Source organism: Sebastes umbrosus, chromosome 14 (genome assembly GCF_015220745.1).
Source record: "Sebastes umbrosus isolate fSebUmb1 chromosome 14, fSebUmb1.pri, whole genome shotgun sequence".
Lineage (NCBI taxonomy): Eukaryota > Metazoa > Chordata > Actinopteri > Perciformes > Sebastidae > Sebastes > Sebastes umbrosus.
This window is the reverse complement of record NC_051282.1, coordinates 5005187-5025654: the sequence shown is the minus strand read 5'-3', so window position 1 is coordinate 5025654 and position 20468 is coordinate 5005187. Positions and strand designations below refer to the sequence as shown.

The 20468-nt window shown below is 39.0% G+C and overlaps 1 protein-coding gene across 1 annotated transcript; it reads left to right on the top strand.

Moving 5' to 3' along the window:
* Positions 1–13247: 13247 nt before the first annotated feature.
* On the top strand, positions 13248–20430 carry LOC119502053 (nitric oxide synthase interacting protein). The gene is made up of 10 exons (XM_037792883.1): positions 13248–13533; positions 13720–13812; positions 14742–14847; positions 14972–15053; positions 15644–15779; positions 16110–16261; positions 17724–17840; positions 18237–18307; positions 18396–18504; positions 20037–20430. The coding sequence occupies exons 2-10, from the start codon at positions 13743–13745 to the stop codon at positions 20106–20108; spliced, it is 915 nt and encodes a 304-aa protein (XP_037648811.1). The 5' UTR covers positions 13248–13533; positions 13720–13742; the 3' UTR covers positions 20109–20430.
* The last annotated feature ends 38 nt before the right edge of the window (positions 20431–20468 follow it).

Sequence of the window (20468 nt, the reverse complement as noted above, 5' to 3'; positions counted from 1 at the left end):
GAGGGGTAATATTAGTGTTCTGTTTCACTTCTGGAAAGTGGCATTGGTTTAACAAGTGAAGATCTGAACCACTTCCTGAACCAGTCAGTGGTATGGCCGGGGGACGAGGCTTGGGACGTCATCAATGACGCAATTGGTCTAGAACGATACAAGCCTTGATACGCGCATCACGGAAAACTTCCTGGATTACTCAACACACGCTCCGAAGCTTTGGCACAGCATGTAACATCACTAGTTTTCAGAATCATCTTGTAGTGCACGGTTTAGCTGTAAAATGAGAAAGTTTGTGATGCCGCCACCATTGTGAAATCTGGTGAAGGAACACCAAGTTCCGGTGACATGACCGGAGCACAGCAAATAGGAACGCTCTCTCTCAATGAAATGACCTGTGATTGGTCAAAGACTCCCTTCACGGGCTAGAGCTTTCTAAAGCCTGAAAACAGAGCCATGAGGAGGAGCAGAAGTCTAGTTATCTCTCAGACTACTTGAATTACAATATGCTGAAAGGTTATTATGGAATTTTTGCCCAATGATGCCAAAAATATACTGCCTACTGAAGCTTTAAAGAATTAACATTAAAATTTGTATAATAAATGGCATCGTTTATATGCATGAGCCTAAACCAGGGGTCAACAACCTGCGTCTCTTTAGCCCATCTCCAGTGGCTCCCAGTGGCTTTGACAGAAAATTATATAGAAATGAATAATGGTTATTTGTTTTTTACATTTTAATTATTCATTGTTGTAGGCCTAGAGGGATTCTTACATTCTCCAATTGCAAAAAAATGTGTAGCCTATATTAGGGATGGGCCGATACCCATATCCCACTATAAAAAGTGGGATCAGTGCATCCCTAGACTTTACACTGAATAATGAAATAAGTTTTAACATTTCAGTAAACTAAACTGTGTGTCACAGCCTACGTACGTCTACGGCCCATCACTTATCCTCTAATTTTGCCGATCCTCAATAGCGTTGGCTAGTCTTGAGTTTCCCTAGCTACAGTAGGTTTCCAAATCCCAAAAAAAAGAAAATTCTTAGAGGAAAATGGAGAATTTAATAGTGCGTGGACAGATTAGTTTGCTTTATATGGCATGAAATTAGGAAAAAACAAAAAAAGTAATTGAAAGACATTTTCCAGAACAAACAAACTGGAAGCTCCTGCTGAAAAGAGCTTCCAGCCAAATCTCATCAAGACGATTTTTCAATGTCCTGCCTCTTGTTTGCACTCGAGTCCTCACTGCATTAGACTTAATAGGTGGTGTTACCTTCATTAAGAGGCTCAAATACATTTTGCATCTCCAGAAAGATTTTTTTATTTATTTTTTGGCCAAATATGGCTCTTTTGATAGTAAAGGTTGCTGATCCCTGGCCTAAACGTATAGGTATAATGCATATCAATTTCTGTTTTCTCCTTTTTTAATTTTTTTAAAAATGTTCAGGCTATTATTTATATGAAGGTAGCTCAATTTAAAGTGGCAGTATATTTTTGGCATCATTGGGCAAAAATCCCATAATAACCTTTCAGCATATTGTAATTAAAATGCTCTGAGAGAAAACTAGACTTCTGCACCTCCTCATGGCTCTGTTTTCAGACTTTAGAAAATCTAGCCCGGGACGGGAGACTTTGACCAATCACAGGTCATTTCAGAGAGAGAGCATTCCTATTGGCTGTGCTCCAGCTGGTGGGCGGTGCTTGGTATTTCCTCAACTGATCTCAACATGGCTGCCGGGTCACAAACGTTCTAATTTTACAGCTAAACAGTACACTACAAGATGTTTCTGAGAACATTTGAGGAGAGAAATAGACATTACAGTAACAGAATATTGATTCATATTTGATCAGCGCTGCCTAGTTTCACCGTTGGATTGGAGTTCATGAGTGATTGACAGCCGGCTCTCGTAGACGGCAGCTGGACAGCAGACTCCAGATCAGCTGTGACTGCTTGTTTTCCTCCGGTCTGTGAAATCTTGCAGATGCCGTTAGGAGCACCGGAGGACACAGAGGTACATGATTTTTTTCAGATTACCTGTCTCATGCACTACTGTCAGGATATAGTGACCATTTTATAAAAATAACTTTTTGTAATCATATTTCTCCATTTCTACCCAATGCAGCTTTAAATTTGAAAAAAAACACAACTTTTATGAATATAATAAGTTCAAGATCAAACCAGTAAATTCTTGAAAACAAACTACGCTACATGGCATTCACATGTTGTTGCTATAGTGAATGTGCTATTATGGGATTTGCCAAATGTCTGGTGCAGTTTGTAGTATGCTCCACTAGATGTCCGTCTTGCACTCCCATGTCAGAAATAAGTGCTGTCCTGCAGGCTGAGTGCAGTGCCCTTTCATGATGCTGATCAAAGGCTCTTCATTCAACCCGAACTGCAGGACCCAGTTTTTCCTGAACTTGTCTGAGATAAAAAAAAAAGAAAAAGATGTTAGTTTTTCATAATAATAATAATATTGCTATGATGTAAAATAAAAAAATATTGGGTGATGGAGTAATATAGGGCTGTCAAAGTTAATGCAATAATGACGTGTTAACGCAAATTTCTTTAACACATTAATGCAGCTAGTGATTTTTAGTTTATAGTGGGCTCAGATACTGATACAGAAACTGGGACCACAAGAAACTATAAAACCTAAAGAATCCATCGGTACCAACCATGTCATACTAGCTCGTCGTGAAGGAGGTTAAACAACGCTCCAACGGTCATGTTCATTTCTCAAAGGGGTCCCTTGACCTCTGACCTCCAGATATGTGAATGAAAATGAGTTCTTTGGGTTTTATACTGTAAATTGACTCAAAAAGTGCATATCCTTTTTGCATATACAGAGCTTTCGTCTCAAACCCACTCAGTATTATGCATTAGGACGCTGCTGCCAGATGCAGATCAAATGGCACCAGAAAAATAAGAGACTTTGACTTTATCATTGTCATGAAAGATTGCTGCCAAGGCATAAGATCACAAGATGAACAATCAACAAAAAATTAATAGATCCACACTGAATATAAAAAGCCAAATGAAGTGCACTTGTTCATGTCTTGCTGCACCAGATGAGCTTTTATTTGCCAGACTCAAACCAAGAAGTACATCAAGTATAATGTTGTAACTTAAAATGTTTTGGACAATAGTCTACATAACATAAACCATGCAAACGTATAGCTTTAACTTCCCTATACAGCTTTGACTGAATTTGAGTTATGACTGACATTGAGACTTTGTGAAAGTGGACATCTTATCTGTTTATAGAGTTGACATGTGTTCTAAACTATTTGTAATAAAATAAACAATTGGGATAAAAGTTTGCACTGCACTCAAAACATGTACAGAGACAGTCCCTGTTAGTAGGATCTATTTATTTTTGGTTGACAATAAGAAAAAACACTGAATATCCCTGGTCCTTTATTCTTTTTCTAATTCTTTATAGGATAGGGTCTTACATGAACACACTGTTTTGCCAAAGGTAGAACAGTTTTGGACATTGCACTAGAGAAATTTCTAAAAATGTGTTCTTCCATATTTTGTCATATTTGTTCAAACTGTCACTATATACTGACAGTAGTACATGAGACAGATGATCAGTGAAAGAGTCATGTTCCTCTGCCTCATTTTAGTGTTCTAATGGCATCTGCAAGATTCCACCACACCCAAAGAAAAACAACCAATCAGAGCAGAGGAGTCTCAAACACAGCGTCAATCACTGCTCGTGAATTCAAACTGGCTTGGCTGTTTTCAACGTGGCAGCCGGGTCAGAAACGTTCTTCAGTACACTGCAAGATGTTCCTGAAAACATTTGAGGAGAGAAATAGGCATTAACGTAACATTATATTGATTCATATTTGATCAGCGCTGCCTAGTTTGACCGTTTGAATTGAGTTTGCGAGCTTCATGAGCACTCAATCAATCAATCAATCAATCAATCAATCAATCAATCAAACTTTATTCATATAGCACCTTTCAAACAAGTCAAATGCAATTCAAAGTGCTGTACAAAAGATTGACAAAAATGTAGTGTTAAAAATGGATTTAGAGACTAATGCACACCAAAATAACCAAGATAAAAGTTCATTGAATGAGAAAGCAATAAGAGATGGGTATTTAAGATAATAAAAGATAAATAATATACAAGAAAATAACAATACAAATAAATAAATCAAAATTATGAAACTACACAAAATAAGCAGATTGTATTAAAATAATGACATTTTAATAAAATAAAATAGAATAAAAGAGATAATAATGATCAGCAATAAAATGTTGATTAAACAAAATAGAGTACACTATAATGATGATGATAAATAAAATAAGTATTAAAAATATAAAAACATAACATTATAAAACACTATATAAAAACCAGACAAGATGGGTTTTTAAAAATATCAATATTTTCACTCCTCTCAGGTCCTCTGGAAGGTTGTTCTAGCGGCTGAAAGCGGCTTCACCGAATGTTTCTGTTCTGCTTTGTGGAACAACTAAAAGAGAAGAACCGGAGGATCTGAGGGGCCTCCCTGGTTCATAAACCAAAAGCATTTCTGCAAGGTAGTCTGGTGCAAGGCCACAAAGTGCCTTATAAACTAATAAAAGAGGTAACCAGTGTGAAGACTTTAAAATAGGCGGAATGTGTGCTCTCCTTTTGGTTTTAGCCAGCACTCGTGCAGCAGAATTTAGAATTAATTGTAGCTGATTAATTGTATTCTTTGGTAGACCTTAAAGGAGAGCGTTACAGTAGTCAAGCCTGCTGGTTATAAAAGCGTGCATCAGTCTCTCTGTGTTGCTCAGAGTGATTGAAAGCTGCGTTAGAGACTGCTCGGCCCTGAAGAATAATCCACCAAAACAGATGCAAAAGGACTGTCGTATACCAATATATTGATATATAACCAACATATATGTGTGTAAAATCTCTTCTCAGATCCGCGTGTTCATATGCAGACGTGATTAAGGACATCATTACTGTCTTCAGGCGCGGTGGAATCTTGCAAATGTCATCAGGAGCATTAAGAGGAGGCAGAGGAAAAGTCATTTTTTATTAAAGTTACCAACTGTAGCGTTAAGCAACATTTGAATCAGAATCTAATGACAGTCATTGGCTAATGTTGCCAGACCACCGTTGATCAAATCTGATCAACGACCCACATGGTCCACCTAAAGATGTTTTTCCTAACTGTAAATGTGATTGTTGTTTATTTAGTCATGCCTATTTAACATCGATCATGTGAAATATACACTTGGTATGTCATTTTTCTGAAACTTTTCTGTTTTCTGACAGCTGCATCTTAATTTTTCATGTTTTTTTTTGGTGATTGAAACGTTATGGTTCGTGAGAGAGAATTATTTATGTTCAGCTTACATATTCTATAATGCCATCATTTATTGATGACATCCCATATATGCTCCCTGCGCTAATGTTAATAGTTACTTGTATACACAGCACACACACACACACACACACACACACTCACCCACATACACTCTTTAGATTAGACCATGGGGCAACTGAATGTAGGAATATGTATTTGATTTGTCTCCCTTTTATTTTATTTATTTATCTTTGCATTTTATTTGAATACTAGGATTTTGTAGATATAATTTTTTTAATGTATTCATTTATGTTTTTGATCAATTTTTTTAATTGTTATTATTTTTATGTTAATATTGTTTTGCATATAGGAGTTTGATTTGTAGACCAATTCATATAAAAAATCAATAAAATACTAATTATAAAAAAATTGTATTTTTTTTGTTGTTGCATTTTTCACACCATCATGGTGATAGTAAGAGAGAGAGAGAGAGGCAGAGCGATGCACCACAAACACCACGCCATCTTTTTGAATCCAACTTTATTTGCATGGTAGGTTAACGTTTGCATACACATTACATCATATTCAAAGAGCATAACAGGAAATAAAAATGTGTTTCTAAATTTTATTTAGAAATGTGCACAAGTTCATCACAAAGACATAGTCATCGGGAGATGATGGAGCACACAACACCAGCACTCCTTAGCACAGCCCCCCCCAAACCTGTCCAGCGTCGCTGTGGTATCAAGACACTGGTACAAGGATTGGGAGTGACCAGACCAAGAAAGACATGAAAGAGGACTGCCAGCAGTACACTATAAGAGATATGAGATTACACTGCAAAAAACATCTCCACTCAAACATGTCAGTGAATCCTAAAAAATATCTTATTTTGTTAAAACTTGTGAAAAAATGGTATCAGTGCTCTGAAAGCAGAATAACACAGATGCACACATGCACTATACACTCAAAACAAATTACTCTAAATTCTAGAAAATTCTTACAGCGAGTTACTTTCAAGATATTTAGAACTGACGAGTTAACATGTTTGCTTCTTGTATGAACAGGAAAACACAAGATTAACACACAACAAAAAGGAAAACGTGAAATACATAGAGTTCCAACACATTTCATCGAGTATAAAGTTGGTCTGCGTTGTTGTGTGCATGCTTACCTCCTGCAGCACAAAGCCATTTCCTCCTTGGCAGCGAAGCGTCTGCTCTCTCATTCAACTCCCATTCATCTATATTTGGAGCTTTCTCTGCCTCCCTTCTGCCTTCAGCCCTTCTGTCTCCCTTGTCCATATTCCAGTCCCCCATATCTATCCTCCTGCGCTGCCCCCCCTGTTCCCTCGTCACTCCCTCACCCCCAAAAAATCAGTGTTCATATAGGGCCAATAGGGAGGGAGGCAGGCTGCAGGGTGAGGCACTTCCTCTGTGACAGGAAACTAACAACAAACACCCAGAAAACCACGACGAGCGGGGGGGGTGGGTTAATGAGAAAGGGAGAGATAAAGAGATGCAGATGTTTGATGGCTCCAAATAGACCTCTAGAGGTCAGGAGACGGTCAGTACCAAATATCTATTGGGTAAATAAAACTTACTTTAAGCCATATCTAGATCATTGTACTATGTTGTTGTCTAAATCTCACTCATCTATTATTTTGTTTTTCAGTCAGTATGTGTTAGTGGTTACTGATAGAGCCATATACCATTTAGGGGGATCTGTTGGCAGAAATGGAATATAACATTAATAAGTATGTTTTCTTTAGTGTATAATCACCTGAAAATAAGAATTGTTGTGTTTTCTTACCTCAGAATGAGCCGTTTATATCTACATACTGTAGGGAGTGTGTCCCCTCTCCACGGAGTACACCATGTTGCACCGCCATGTTTCTACAGTAGCCCAGAACGGACAAACCAAACTCTGTAAACATTTCCTGCTTGGGCCGAAGTCGGTAATGTTACTCGCTCCTGACGCCGTCGCTCTCTCTCTCTTACTTCACCATTCACTTCCCACGAACACACACACTCTACGCACTGGCTCTGCTCCAAATGACCTGCGCTACTCTGACAACAGCTGGCTCTAGAGAGGGACATTCGCGTTTTCGCATCGGCCACCGTATGTAGCTCTCCGACACATTTGACGCACGGGAGAGGCCTCAGTTGGTTGCAATCTCTTCACCTCACCGCTACATACCGCCAGATCCTACACACTGGACCTTTAAACGTGGCATCCTGTAGTCTACTCTGGTATCTGTTAATCTTACAGGTTAACAGATCACGTATCAGACACAGGGTGACAAGCATGCAAACTCCCCGCCAATTCTACATGAAAGGATAGGTTCACATTCTTTTTAGGATTTTCCCTCCATAGCTTCCACCTTACCCCTAGCTGCTGCTCCGCCGCTATGGTAATAGCGATAGGCTTAATCTGCGTTGTTTGAACTTGTTTGGCAAGGGCTTGAATGTAACGGACGTTCATTTTTATGTAGAAGTCCTGCTTTAAAACAATACAGCTATAGCCACGGCCTTTAAATACTAGTTGTACCTCGAGAAGCGATGGGGTGCTACTGCAGCATCCAGTCTGCCTTCAGTCTAACATGAGAGGACCAAGAAGTAGAGCTGCCTGTCAGTCATGTTGAAGGTACAGAGTTGTTCTGATCTGGATTAAATCCGAAGTGGCAGAAACAAGAAAACGACTCATTTCGTCCTCTCTGCCGTCAGGAGATTACTTCGCCTTCCAGTGGAAGACGAGCGTCCGGGCGGAGACGGACCTTCAGTTAGTGGTTAGCTGTAGCAATATGCACTAAAAGCACAGGTGGCCAGCCCGGCGATGTCAACAAAGCAAAGAGAAACTCGGATTACAACACACACACACTGAGAGAGAGCCACGGGAGAGCGGCCTCATTCTCTGCTCACATTAATGCTCTGATAGAGCGCCTTTAATAAATGTAACTATTTATTGAGTTCATATTTGTCATGGGTCCTACTTTAAAGTATCCCACACTATCAGGGGGGTCATTTTTTAGGAGACAGACACAAAACATACAAATCAATTAAAATGTGTTGAAGTTTGAATAACTGTGGGTTTATTTTAATTATTTTATACTGGTTTCACCATATAAATATAACAAATAATGTCTCCTTGAAATGACTACAAATTAAATCAAAAGATGGTAAATAAGCTTTTAAGTAATAATGTGGATTGTACTTGGGATAAAAGCTGCAATTTTTCTTAAAGAAAAGTATATTTTCATTTTACACAATATGCAAATTAACTAACTTTCCTAAAATAATGTTTTTCAGATGACTAAACTAATAATGTTTTGAGAAGAAATAAGTAACATTTTGCTATGACGGTTGTTTCTTCTCTAGTCGGTAGTCCTTGTATGTTTAATATGTTGCATGGAAGTAATATCACAGCAGGATAAATAATATGATCCATATGATCGACAATATTCAAATATGCAAACGAAAACATGAGATCTGTGTGGAGCGATTAGGAGACTGTAACATTCCTCAAATTGACACATGAAACCAGCATAAATGACATATTTACATCATGTTTTCTACATTTTCCTTCCCACCATTTGGTGTTTGACCAATGCTCTTTACAGTACGTCATCTCGTAATAATAATAATGAAGATGGCAGCAGAATTAGCGCCACCTAAACTGCTTAACTCAATGAACCAAGTCATGCGATTCGCATAATACAGTAGATGGAAAAAATTGCATAAATTCCCATTTTCTTTTGGAGATTTTCTGAGAATTTGGTTCAAATGTGTGCTACATTTGGATGGAAACTTGGAGACAGAGAGAAAGAAAGAAAGACAGACAGACAGAAAGAATGTGCAGCGGGCGTCAGGATGGGATATGATGGAGAGCTAGAGGGCAGGGTGCTGATGGAGTGATAGTGACGGACTCGTGTTCAAAGAGTAGCAGATAAAGAGAATTGCTCCCGATAACTGCTGGGCGGGCTGTCTATGGGGGATAGTTGTTTATGAAGGAGGTCTAGTCCCACTTCTTATTATCTGCTATAGCATCCTTTACCACCCTCACCACATCATTAACTCCAGGCTTTATTAACTGTGTCGCCATAGCAACCCAACATCCTGAATATATCTGACCTTATATGGAGTGGTCTGGACCTGCTGCTATGAAGTATGATAACTGTGGGGCCAACAGGGTGTTCATAGCTCTATTATGTTTATCTGTGCAAGAAGATTTTTTTTTTTTGGGTGGGAGGGGGGGGAGGGGGGGTTGTTTGTTCTTATTAATTTTGTTGACAAAACACTCCGTCCTGAAAGAAACCCTCACCAAAAAGAAGTTTATCCAAGTGTGCTATTAGTATACTTCTATTAAACTTAAAATAAGAGAGTATACTTTCAGTTTACCTTTTATGTACTTATTAGAGATATACTTAACAAAAGTATACTTAAGTATACTTGGCTCATACTGACAAGTATACAGAGAAGTCTAAGTATACTTATACTTGTATTTAATCTTTTGATGGAGATATACTTAAGACAAGTATAATTAAGTGTTCTTGCCTCATAGACCTAGAGAAAGGTTGGTTTGTAGTTGTACTTACTTTTTGATAGAGCAGCCCATTAAAGTGTGAGAGAGTTTGTAAACGGATGTTTTGATATGAATTTACTTCAATTCATCAAGAATTTTGTACGTTTTTATTAATTCTCCATTCACTGTGGAGGCATGCGAGGAAAACTAACTTTATTTATTTTTTTGATCTCATCACAAAACATCAAGTCAAATAGAAATATATCAGTATATCTCTGATAAGTACATAAAAACTAAACTGAAAGCATACTCTCTTATTTTAAGTTTAAAAGAAGTATATTAATAGCACACTTGAATAAAGTTCTGGGTCTGTTAGTTGGAGCTTTATTTGCAATGGGTGCAGGGTTCTGCTAACAGGAAATCCACAGTCACATAGGCAGGAAATGCTGTTGTTCAGACACTGAAATAAACAAGACTTGTGAGGGAAACACAGCAGGCCCTGCTAACATCACTGTTGGTTCAGGATGTACAGTAGTTTACTCACCAGTAACCAGAAAGTTTATTATTTACTGATGTCACTGATGCACCTACACAAAAAAACAGGCCCAACTTCACAAATCCATGTTATGAAGCCAAAGCTCAATCGAATATACTGAAGCTGCTGTGGAGACCGCTCACTTTACAAACATACTAAATGTCACGCTCAACTATGGGAAATGGGTTTCAAATGACACACACACACATGACAGCTTGAATCTTTTTATTTTATATAATAAAAATGAAAAACAGACTACCATTAAAACATGCTATCTTCAGTCTGAATGTTTTACTCAGTGTAAGCACCACAACAGCCTTTACAGATACTCTATTATACTGTATATTGTCATACAGAACATTTAAGGACATTTAAGTGGAGCATCAAGAGTTTGAGGGTTTAAATTGTATGATAATTTCATTTTTAATTTCAAATGGGTTGTATGATTATGAGTAACGCAACAGGGAACACTACTGCTTGAACTCTTTAAACACATATTTAAATTGAACAAATAGAAGACCATTTTAAAGGCATGGTTCACTGCTTTTATTGTAGGCCTTATAGCCCAGGGGTCAGCAACCTGCGGCTCCAGAGCCACATGTGGCTCTTTAGCCACTCTCCAGTGGCTTTGACAAAAACAATATATGGAAATGAATAACGGTTCTTTTTTAACATCATTGTTGTAGGCATAAAGTGGTTCTTACATTCTCCAATTGTAAAAAAAATATGTAGCCTATACACAAATAAAAATTTTCATCATTTCAATCAACTAAAATGTGCATCACAGCCTATGTACAGTATGTCTCTGGCCAGCCGCCTTATCCTCAAATTTTGCCGAACCTTAAGAGCTCAATAGGCTAGCTATGGATTCCAAATTCCAAAAAATGAAAGTCTTTGATAATTTCATAGTGCGCGGACAGATTTGACAACAGAAAAGTAATATTGAAAGACATTTTCAGAACAAAAACACTGCATTTGCTGAATAGCCAGCAGGAGCTTCCAGCCACATCTACTGAGATGTTTCTTCAATGTGCTGCCTCTCGTTTGGATTTGGGTCCTCACTGCATTAGACTCAAAAAGTGTCTCTTTTGATAATAAAGGTTGCTGACCCCTGCCTTAGCCTAATGATGCTCAACATAGTCTGTGTTTATAGAAGCGAAAATCATTCCAATACACTCACTGCTGACAGAGGTTCACACTTCTTTTGAGCTGCAGCAACAATTTGTTGTGAACACTACAACATGATTTTTAAAGTATTGACTGTTGTACAGCATGATGGTAATTAAATAGCCATTAAACCCTTTGAGTTACAAGGGTTTGGGATTTTGGAACACATCAGTCCAGTTCTCAGATCTTTACACCAGCTTTGTATGTGTCAAAGAATAACTTTTTCTAGGCGAGAGGAGCTGGAAATATTGATATTTTTAAACATGAACAGAAAACCCATCTATTTAATCTGACATTTATGTAGTGTTTTATATTTTTTGTGGTATTATTATATATACTATTATCATTTTCATATCTTACTCTATTTAGTTTTATCAACATTTTACTAGGCTACTATGAACAATTTGTCTTCGGCTCACCAAACACAGGAAACGACAACATTAAAAAACAGATGAGCAGTTATTAAAACAAAAAACAGAGAGGTATGGATAAAGGCAAATACATACAGGTTATGTTACACATTAAAACATGTCAGTGTCTGTGGCTTAGATCTGCTCAGTCACTTTGTTGGGTTAAGAATATTGAAGGGATTTGGGATGAAAGACTTTTTAAACACATTTTTAGTTGCCAGAGGGACTCTATAGCGCCTCCCGGAGCTCATGAGCTCAAACTGGCTGAAGAGAGGATGGGAGCTATCTGCCAGGATACTCCTGGCTTTGTTCCTCGTCATTTCTCTAATAAGTTGAGTCAAGGGCTTTTGGGGTTTACCAACTAGTTTTTTCTGCTATTTACACAATCCTAGACAGTTTATTCTACAGTTTAGGTGACTGTAACAAAAAAAAAGCTAAAGACCCAGCTCTGTCATGAACACCTTTATTCAAGTGAGCTATTAGTAGGCTATACTTCTTTTAAACTTAAAATAAGAGAGTGTGCTTTCAGGTCACTTTTTATGTACTTATTAGAGATATACTTAACAAAATTATACTTAAGTATACTTGGCTTATACTGACAAGTATACAAAAAAGTCTAAGTATACTAGGCTTATGCTTACTTTTTGATAGAGTAGCCTATTTGTAATCGTATGTTTTGATATGAATTTACATCAATCATCAAGAATTTCCTACGTTTTTGCGTTCTCTGTTCACCATGGAGGCATATGCGAGAAAAACTAACTTAAATAGCAAAAGTCTCTATATGTAATACATAAATCATTAGCTAAGTACTATGAGTTGAAGTATACAAAGTGTACTTTCATAAACTAAAAAGTTGGCCACAAGTATATACAAGTATAAAAACTATTAAACTGACTTTAATGTGTACATTCATAAACTAAAAAGTTGTCTACAAGTATATACTTGCAGTATAAAAACTCTTAAACTGACTTTAATGTGTATGTTCATCAACTAAAACGTGGGTAACAACTATTAAACTGACAGTTGTCAGTTTAACATTATACCTAAATTCACTTGTAGTATAGTTTATACTATAGTTGCAGTATAAAATACAACTTAGTTGTGTACTCAAAGTTTACTGTTCTTACACCTAAAAGTATACTTAAAAGGTATACTTAAAAGTATAGGCTACTTTTATAAACTAAAAAGTGGGCCAATTTAGTCCCAACAAGTATTGAATGAGTAGTACACTACTAGTATACTACTAATACATTGATATTAGTATGCTTACTACATAAAGTATACTTCAGGGAAATATACCTCATCAAATAAACTTGAAGTATTCTACTTATTCGTACGCAACGGGACATTGACGAGGACTGACACCAGAGCATGAACCAGAGGGCGGCAGTAATGCAACACGGAGGATGTTAGAGGCCAAAAACCCAGAAGAAGAAGAAGAAGAAGGAGGAGGAGGGGGAAGCGGAAGCGGAAGTGGAGAAGAAGGAGTTAAAAGGCGAAGAAGAAGAAGCAGTTGTTGTGTTGTTGTTTTGATGTTTTGATGTTTTGGTGCTTCGTAAAGTGACATTTCTCCTCTAAACATCTCAGGTAATAACCTGTTAACGAGTTTTCTTTGTCTTTTTCTAATGTAGCGTTTTCTGAATACTTGAATGTGTTCATGTCTTTATATGTATTTACATTTAGCATGTTAGCATGTTAGCATCAACGCTCGCAGCAACATTAACCGTGGACATTAACACCATGTCTGTTTTTTCCTTTCTTTCCATGTTTTAGATTATTATTAAAGTAGAGGTACAATGACTCGCCACGGAAAGAACTGCACGGCCGGAGCTGTGTACACCTACCACGAGAAGAGGAAAGACACAGGTGAGAACCAGGTGCAGCTGTTTGTCTTCACTCAGTGGAGCTTGCTCCTTTCTTTTCTTTTGACAACAGGTTCACTGTCAAAGCAGTACATCTGCACATTAGTGTCTCCAGGACAGATTGATGTTTGGATTTCACATGTTTCAAAGCAGAAACTCTCCATTACAAGTCCAAGTTGAGCCAAACACTCCCAGTAGTCTCATATATGCTCTTGACGTGTGGCACATCATTTGCTTCCTTCAGAACAGGTTTCCTCACACAGTTCAGTCATCTCTGTTTGAGATGCTGCTTCATCTGTCATTAATGGGTGTTTCAAGCAGTCTGATTGTACAGAGAAAGGACAAGTACTCTTGTACCTTTTCACCTAAATAGTTTCCATATTTTTTTTTTCTTAAGCTACCATAAGTAAGTAGACATACAAACTGCTCAAATTATTTTTGTGGACATGAGCAGAACATTTGTGGAGACGACCACTCGGGTCAGAGGTCATTTCTGCGAGTGGAACCCAAAAGTCTGAAGGCAGAAAGATGCCCTTTTCCTATTTTAACTTCAATGCTTGATTTGTCAGTGTGATCAAAATCACCAGAACCAAAATGTTTCTCACTTTAGCTTTCCTCTACAGAAAAAAAAATCACAGTCTGCGTGTCCTAATGACACTCCTGATATCAACTTAGTAGCCTTTTCACACAATAACTTACATTTCTGAGTCAAATTATTAGCATGATATTTTCATACATTTAAAAAATGAGTAGTAAATTAACTTAGAAATGTACACATTCCACTAATATATTTCACTGCAGGCAGAACTCATTGTAATTATTTTGTAGGCAGAATTGCAGGCAATGTATTTATTCATCCCTGGACAGCATTTCCTGTATAATCTTCCAATACACAATGTAAGCATGTCATGTGTGTGTGTCTCTCCTGCTCAGCGGCGTCTGGTTACGGGACACAGAGCATTCGACTGGGCAAAGATGCGATCAAAGACTTTGACTGCTGCTGCCTGTCCCTGCAGCCCTGTCAGAATCCGGTGCTGACGTATGTATCTTTCTCCAACAAACAGACACATGCACACTCAACACACTAACATACAGTATAACCCCAACATGTGATGTGACTGCATATATAAACAGTTTTGTCTTGTTTCTGTTGCTGTCTACAGTCCAGATGGATTCTTGTATGAAAAACAGGCCATTCTTGAATACATTTTGCACCAGAAGACAGAAACTGCCAAAAAGATGAAGGTAAGCCCTGCACATCTGTCTCAGACTACGTCCATACTACACCGTCTAACGACTTGCGTCCACGCTATTGTTGCGGGTTGTTTTAGTAGTGACCTATATCCACTGTGGGACACTCGAACAACAGAAAAACTTCTTCTTCTGTGGGACACAGAAAAACTTCTTCTTCATCTTCATCTTCATCTTCTTCTTCATCTTTTTCATCCTCTTTCCACTGGGCAGCCTCCGTCATTGCTTTGCCAGAGCTCAGTTTACCCCGTACACACTGAAACAGCATGCCAACATTAATAACATTTACAAACATTTCAGAAAAGCTTGATTTTTGGGTGAGAAAGACATTTTATCAGCCACAGTAAACTTCCACCAAGGAGTCTGTATTGATGTGTCGATGGTTCGTGTTCCTGAAATGCACATTTGAGTGTGTTTTGATAGAGCATAAAAAAATATTTTTTTTTGTTTTTGTGTTACAAAAGTTCTTCATGATATTTTTTTATACGAATAAATCATCTTTAATTTGAGATGCTTATTTCTGTAAAATATAGAAGAATTAAAGGAAATGCTCTATTCTGTGTTTTCCTCCTCTGATTCTTTAGGCGTATGAGAAGCAGAAGAAAGCGCAGAAGAGCAGCAGCCAACTTGAGTCCAAGTCCGAGGAAAGAGAGCGGGTGGAGAGGTTTAAAACCAGGGAGAACAGCATCGTGTCCAAACCCATCAACCCATTCACATCTGGTGCGTGTCTGTGGCGTTTGTCTTCAGTATGCTGCTTACCCTAAGCTGGCTAAATTTAAAAAAGCACATTAACAACTGTTCAGGTCATTGTTGCAAAAACTCTCCACTCACACAGAACACCTGAATTGTGCATCATAGTCAAGTTGTGGTAAGGAGAAGGACACACTTATGTAAACTCCAACTTGAGTGGTTGGCGAATGCATACAACCGCGAGGCGGTAGTTCCAGTTGTCTCGTGCTTCCAGTCCTAAGGAGAACAATTATTTGTTAAAGTACATTAAATGCATTTGCGATGTAAAGACAGCTGAAACTGTACCGTTTCCTCCTTCAGGGCAGACCAAAGGAAGTGAGAAGGGCAGGACAGACAGCAGCTCAGCAGAATCCTCCGCTTCTAGTTCAATTGTCTCCTCCATCACGAACCTGCCCAGTTTCTGGGTTCCCTGTCTGACACCAGAGAACAAGCCCACCCTGATCAAGAAACCAGTGAGTGTGTTCGCCTGCTTGCTGTATGCTGATTCATGGCCAGCAACAAAAACATGTCTTTCAATGTTTACAAAAAGAGATTGAATTCATAGAAAATACTGTAACTGAACTGACCTTATGTCTCTTTAGCTGCAGGTTGTTGATGTTCTTCCATCAGAAAGTTTTTAGACATTCTCCCTTTTTTACGTTAATCCAAGTCACATGTTGGTCTCGTGTCTGAATAAGCACCCTGGACACTTTTACGTTAAATCACAGCGGTAATCCTGCGAGGCTGGATCTGAACCAGTTCTGTGTCACTTTCAACGCGACAGTCTGAACTGAACGCCGTCAGTCTGCAGCAGCTCAAGGTGAAACATGCAGGGAGAGAGAAAGAGAAATGCTCGTCTTGTAACGTTACCACCTACTAATATCACTCTAACCAACACTAACTGTATTATCTCAAATCTTTTATAAACAAAGAAAATAAAAATAGTTAATACATTTCTGTGAAAGAGACAATTTGAAGTTGTTGAGGAGATTCTTCTCAGATCACATCGGTCTATAAACTATTTTTCCCTTCGTGGTGCGATTGTGACAAAACGGATTTAAAAACCCTCCCTACAACCACCGTAATTATCTGACCAGCACTCTCCTCCTATATTTAAAATTTTCATTCACGCCAACGCTTCACATACATCGGTCATCCGATGCTTGCACACTGTCGGATATTATAAAACAGGCAGCACGATTAGCTCTCTAATAACATTTAAATGTTTTAAAATGACACGGTGCCCCCTCGCACTCAAGGCGACGATAGTCACCGGTTAAGGCTTCAGTGATGAATGAAGTTTATTAATTAAGCATTGTGACTTTTACTGTAAATGTGACTTACCTCTGTCTGAATGACAGAAAGCCATAATCTTAACAAACAGATCAAGCTACATGTTCCATGTCTGAAAAGACCTTTTTGTTCGTCCTTCCACCTGTCGAAAACTTTGATTCAAACCAAGATTTCTCTACTATTACGTGTTAGATTACCAGGAAAAATTCCCTCAAGCCCTGACCTTCTCTTAGCAGCATTAAGCACAGCTTTTTTTTTTAAATTTGTATTAGGAAATACAGCAGAGCAGTGAAAAATGGGCCTAACACAATAAAAAATTGTTGTCTAGCAGGTGTAATGCGCCTTGTTGCCTCTAGTGGGGGCTTTAAACTGTGTGTGTTGTTGGAGTTGTCACCAGGTTCACCTGTTGGCTTTAAATGTCATGACATTCTCTGTCTGTTTATTTTGTGTATCTATTGTGTGTTTAATGTCGACACTATTTTAAAGGCAGAAGGCAGGCTGACCCTGGAAACCCGTCTTTGGCCGTCACTGAGCAATCCCAACTTTTCACTGCTAGACTGAAGTCATGTCATGTGAAATGTGCAGATGTCACTTTTTTTAATCACCCCCCTTTTTCTCTCCATCCCTAATAATGTCTGTCAGAGTAAGGCCGTGTTGTGTCCAATGTCGGGACGATCCATTAAGATGAACGAGCTTATCCCAGTGCGCTTCACCCCACTGGACCCGAGCCTGGACCGAGTGGCCCTGCTCACCCGCCAGGTCAGTTTACGTCACACACACACACACACACACACACACACACACACACACACACACACACAGTGCTCAGTGTTAACAGCTCACATCTTATCTCATGGCACCCAGGCTTTGGTAGCTGTGAGCAAACAAATCACTGTTAATAACTTGTTGAAATAACTTAACCCAGTGGTTCTCAGACTTTTTCTGTCATTCCCCCCTTTGGATGAAGAAAATGTGTCACTCTTCAATCAGGAATGCTTTTTTAACTTTGGAAATCTGAAATTAAAACTGTGACTAGTAACAATGCGATTGTAGATATCTGAAATAGGAGTTCATCCTAGTAAGAGTTCTGTTGCAATTGTGGATATCTCTAATTGAAAGGTAGTGTGGTATAATCCTGTCCTCTTGTCTCTTCAGGACAGGTATGTATGTGCAGTAACCAGAGACGTCCTAGGCAACAGTGTTCCCTGCGCTGTCCTGCGAACTTCGTGAGTGTCAACGTACCTCCACCTTGACATCCAGATGTTTAAGTGTTCTCTGGCAGGATAACTGACCCTCTCTCTGTCCCGTGTTCAGGGGGACTGTGGTGACTCAGGAGTGTGTGGAGAAGTTGATCAGGAAGGACATGCTGGATCCCGTGACTGGAGACAAACTGTCCGACAGAGACATTGTACCACTGCAGAGGGTACGTGTGTACTTCTGTGTAGAGGTGGTGGTGGGGGGGGAATCAATTGTTCCATGAATTCCAAAAATCGTTTCTTGTACATTGGATTTAATAGTCTCTGGGGTTAAGGAGAACCGACATGATTCTAACGCTGTGATCACACTAAGAGCGAAGCAGATTGTTTTTGCCTCGCCTTACTCGCGTGAGTTGGACCGCCAGTATCAATTGTGTTCATTCGCGCCGGAGGGGAGAAGGAGCTCATCTCCATAGATACCAACAACCGCCATTTCCAACCATGGAAGAAATAACCACTGTTCCCATGTTGTGGAAGTTCCAGATATGTCAGAAAACCAAACGCCGTCGTGTCTGCGTTCATAACGTCACCCGGCGGCGAGCTGTATTCACATACAGTGCTATTGCACTGACTGTATCTAAGCAAGCTACACGTCGCTACTGCGGTATGAACCCAAAATTAACAGATTGTGCTGTTATTTAATTGCAATAAACGGATCAAAAGAATGCCGAAATAGCTACATAATGATGTTGCTTTATAAAAAGTCTGAATTCATGCTTTTGTCAGGTCTGTTACCAAGACGACAAGCAAACAACTTTTAAAATGCTTGTTTTCTGAATGGAGTTTGGATGGATCAGTGCCAGTCTATGCAGCTGCTCCGTCAACACTCAAGCTAACGTCATCTAGGCATAAATACGGCAGTGACGTTGTTGTTTCTACCATAGATCTGTGGTTTATACACATACATTTATACACAGAGTTTGGTCCGGTCTCTGTACAGAGAGACCAGACCAAACTCTGTAAATATTGTAGCTGTCTGTTGTCACCCAGAGGCACAATCTTAGCTCTGGATGTCACGTGAATTTCTTGCTCGAGTTGAAATATTTCAACTCCCGCGAATGGCACGAATAAGTGTCGCCCGGCGTGAATTTGCTTGAAAAGTTCACTCCGCTCTTGGTGTGAACACACCATAAGGTCCCGATCACACTGAGACGCGTTGCTAGAAACGCAGCGCCTGCAAAACCACTGTTTATGTTTTCCTATGCCTGCCGTGCGCTCGAGTCGTAGTGTTTTTTAGACGTGCATAAAAGTTAAAATATTCTCAACTTTTCAGCACCGCTCATCAATTTCAAACTTGAAATCAAGCAAGAGGCAGGCTTCACTACTTTACCACTTCCTTCCTGTTTTGATGCCGGTAGATGGGCAAGCTAGCTAGCTAGTTAGCTGTTGTTAACTGTGAGAGAGTAATGGAGTATGTGAGAGGGAAGGGGGGGATTCATATCTTATGTCGTGATAGATTCATGCAGGCTACAGTCTTTGAGAGAGAGACAGAGAAAGAAAGAGACCACACTTAGTCGTTAATCACATTTGATCACCCGGTTGCAAGCACACAGTCGCTATCTACAGGCGCATCTCACCAGTTTGCCAAGGCGTGCTGTCGCCTGTAGCGTTTATGTCTGTCACATAGTGTTAAAGTGTTGCTGATAGTCTGTCACATAGTGTTAGAGTGTTGCTGATGGACTGTCATGTGTTCTGATAGGGTGGAACCGGCTTCGCTGCCTCCGGGGTCGACCTCAGTGCCAAAGAGGCTCGTCCAGTGATGCAAGTGTGAGACAGAGGACGGACTCCTTCTACCAGCGTGTCGACATCGTTCACCTATTTTAATGCCCGTTGTTGTTTGCTTCCTTATTTTTCTTGTTCCTGTAGGTAACTGGCTTTTTTTTTTCTTACATAGACGGTGAAATAAATTCTCTCCTGAATTACAATTTAACCTTTTTAAAAAGTAGATTTTGCCTTCACTACACTTATCTTCACTATTCCACCTGTCCCCTCTGTCGGGTTGCAAACTTGACATATAAAGCTGTACTTAAGTGTAGAATCAAATACCGGTGATTACTTCCTGTTTCAATCATTAAACTGCATATTAGCCATGGTTTGTTTGTCTTGATGTATTTGACTTTGACTTTTGAAT

Coding starts and splice junctions, on each gene's coding strand:
- LOC119502053 (XM_037792883.1), top strand. CDS start 13,743: ATGACTCGCCACGGAAAGAACTGCACGGCCGGAGCTGTGTACACCTAC. Junction 13,813..14,741: donor CGAGAAGAGGAAAGACACAG/GTGAGAACCAGG, acceptor TCTCCTGCTCAG/CGGCGTCTGGTTACGGGACA. Junction 18,505..20,036: donor ACATTGTACCACTGCAGAGG/GTACGTGTGTAC, acceptor GTGTTCTGATAG/GGTGGAACCGGCTTCGCTGC.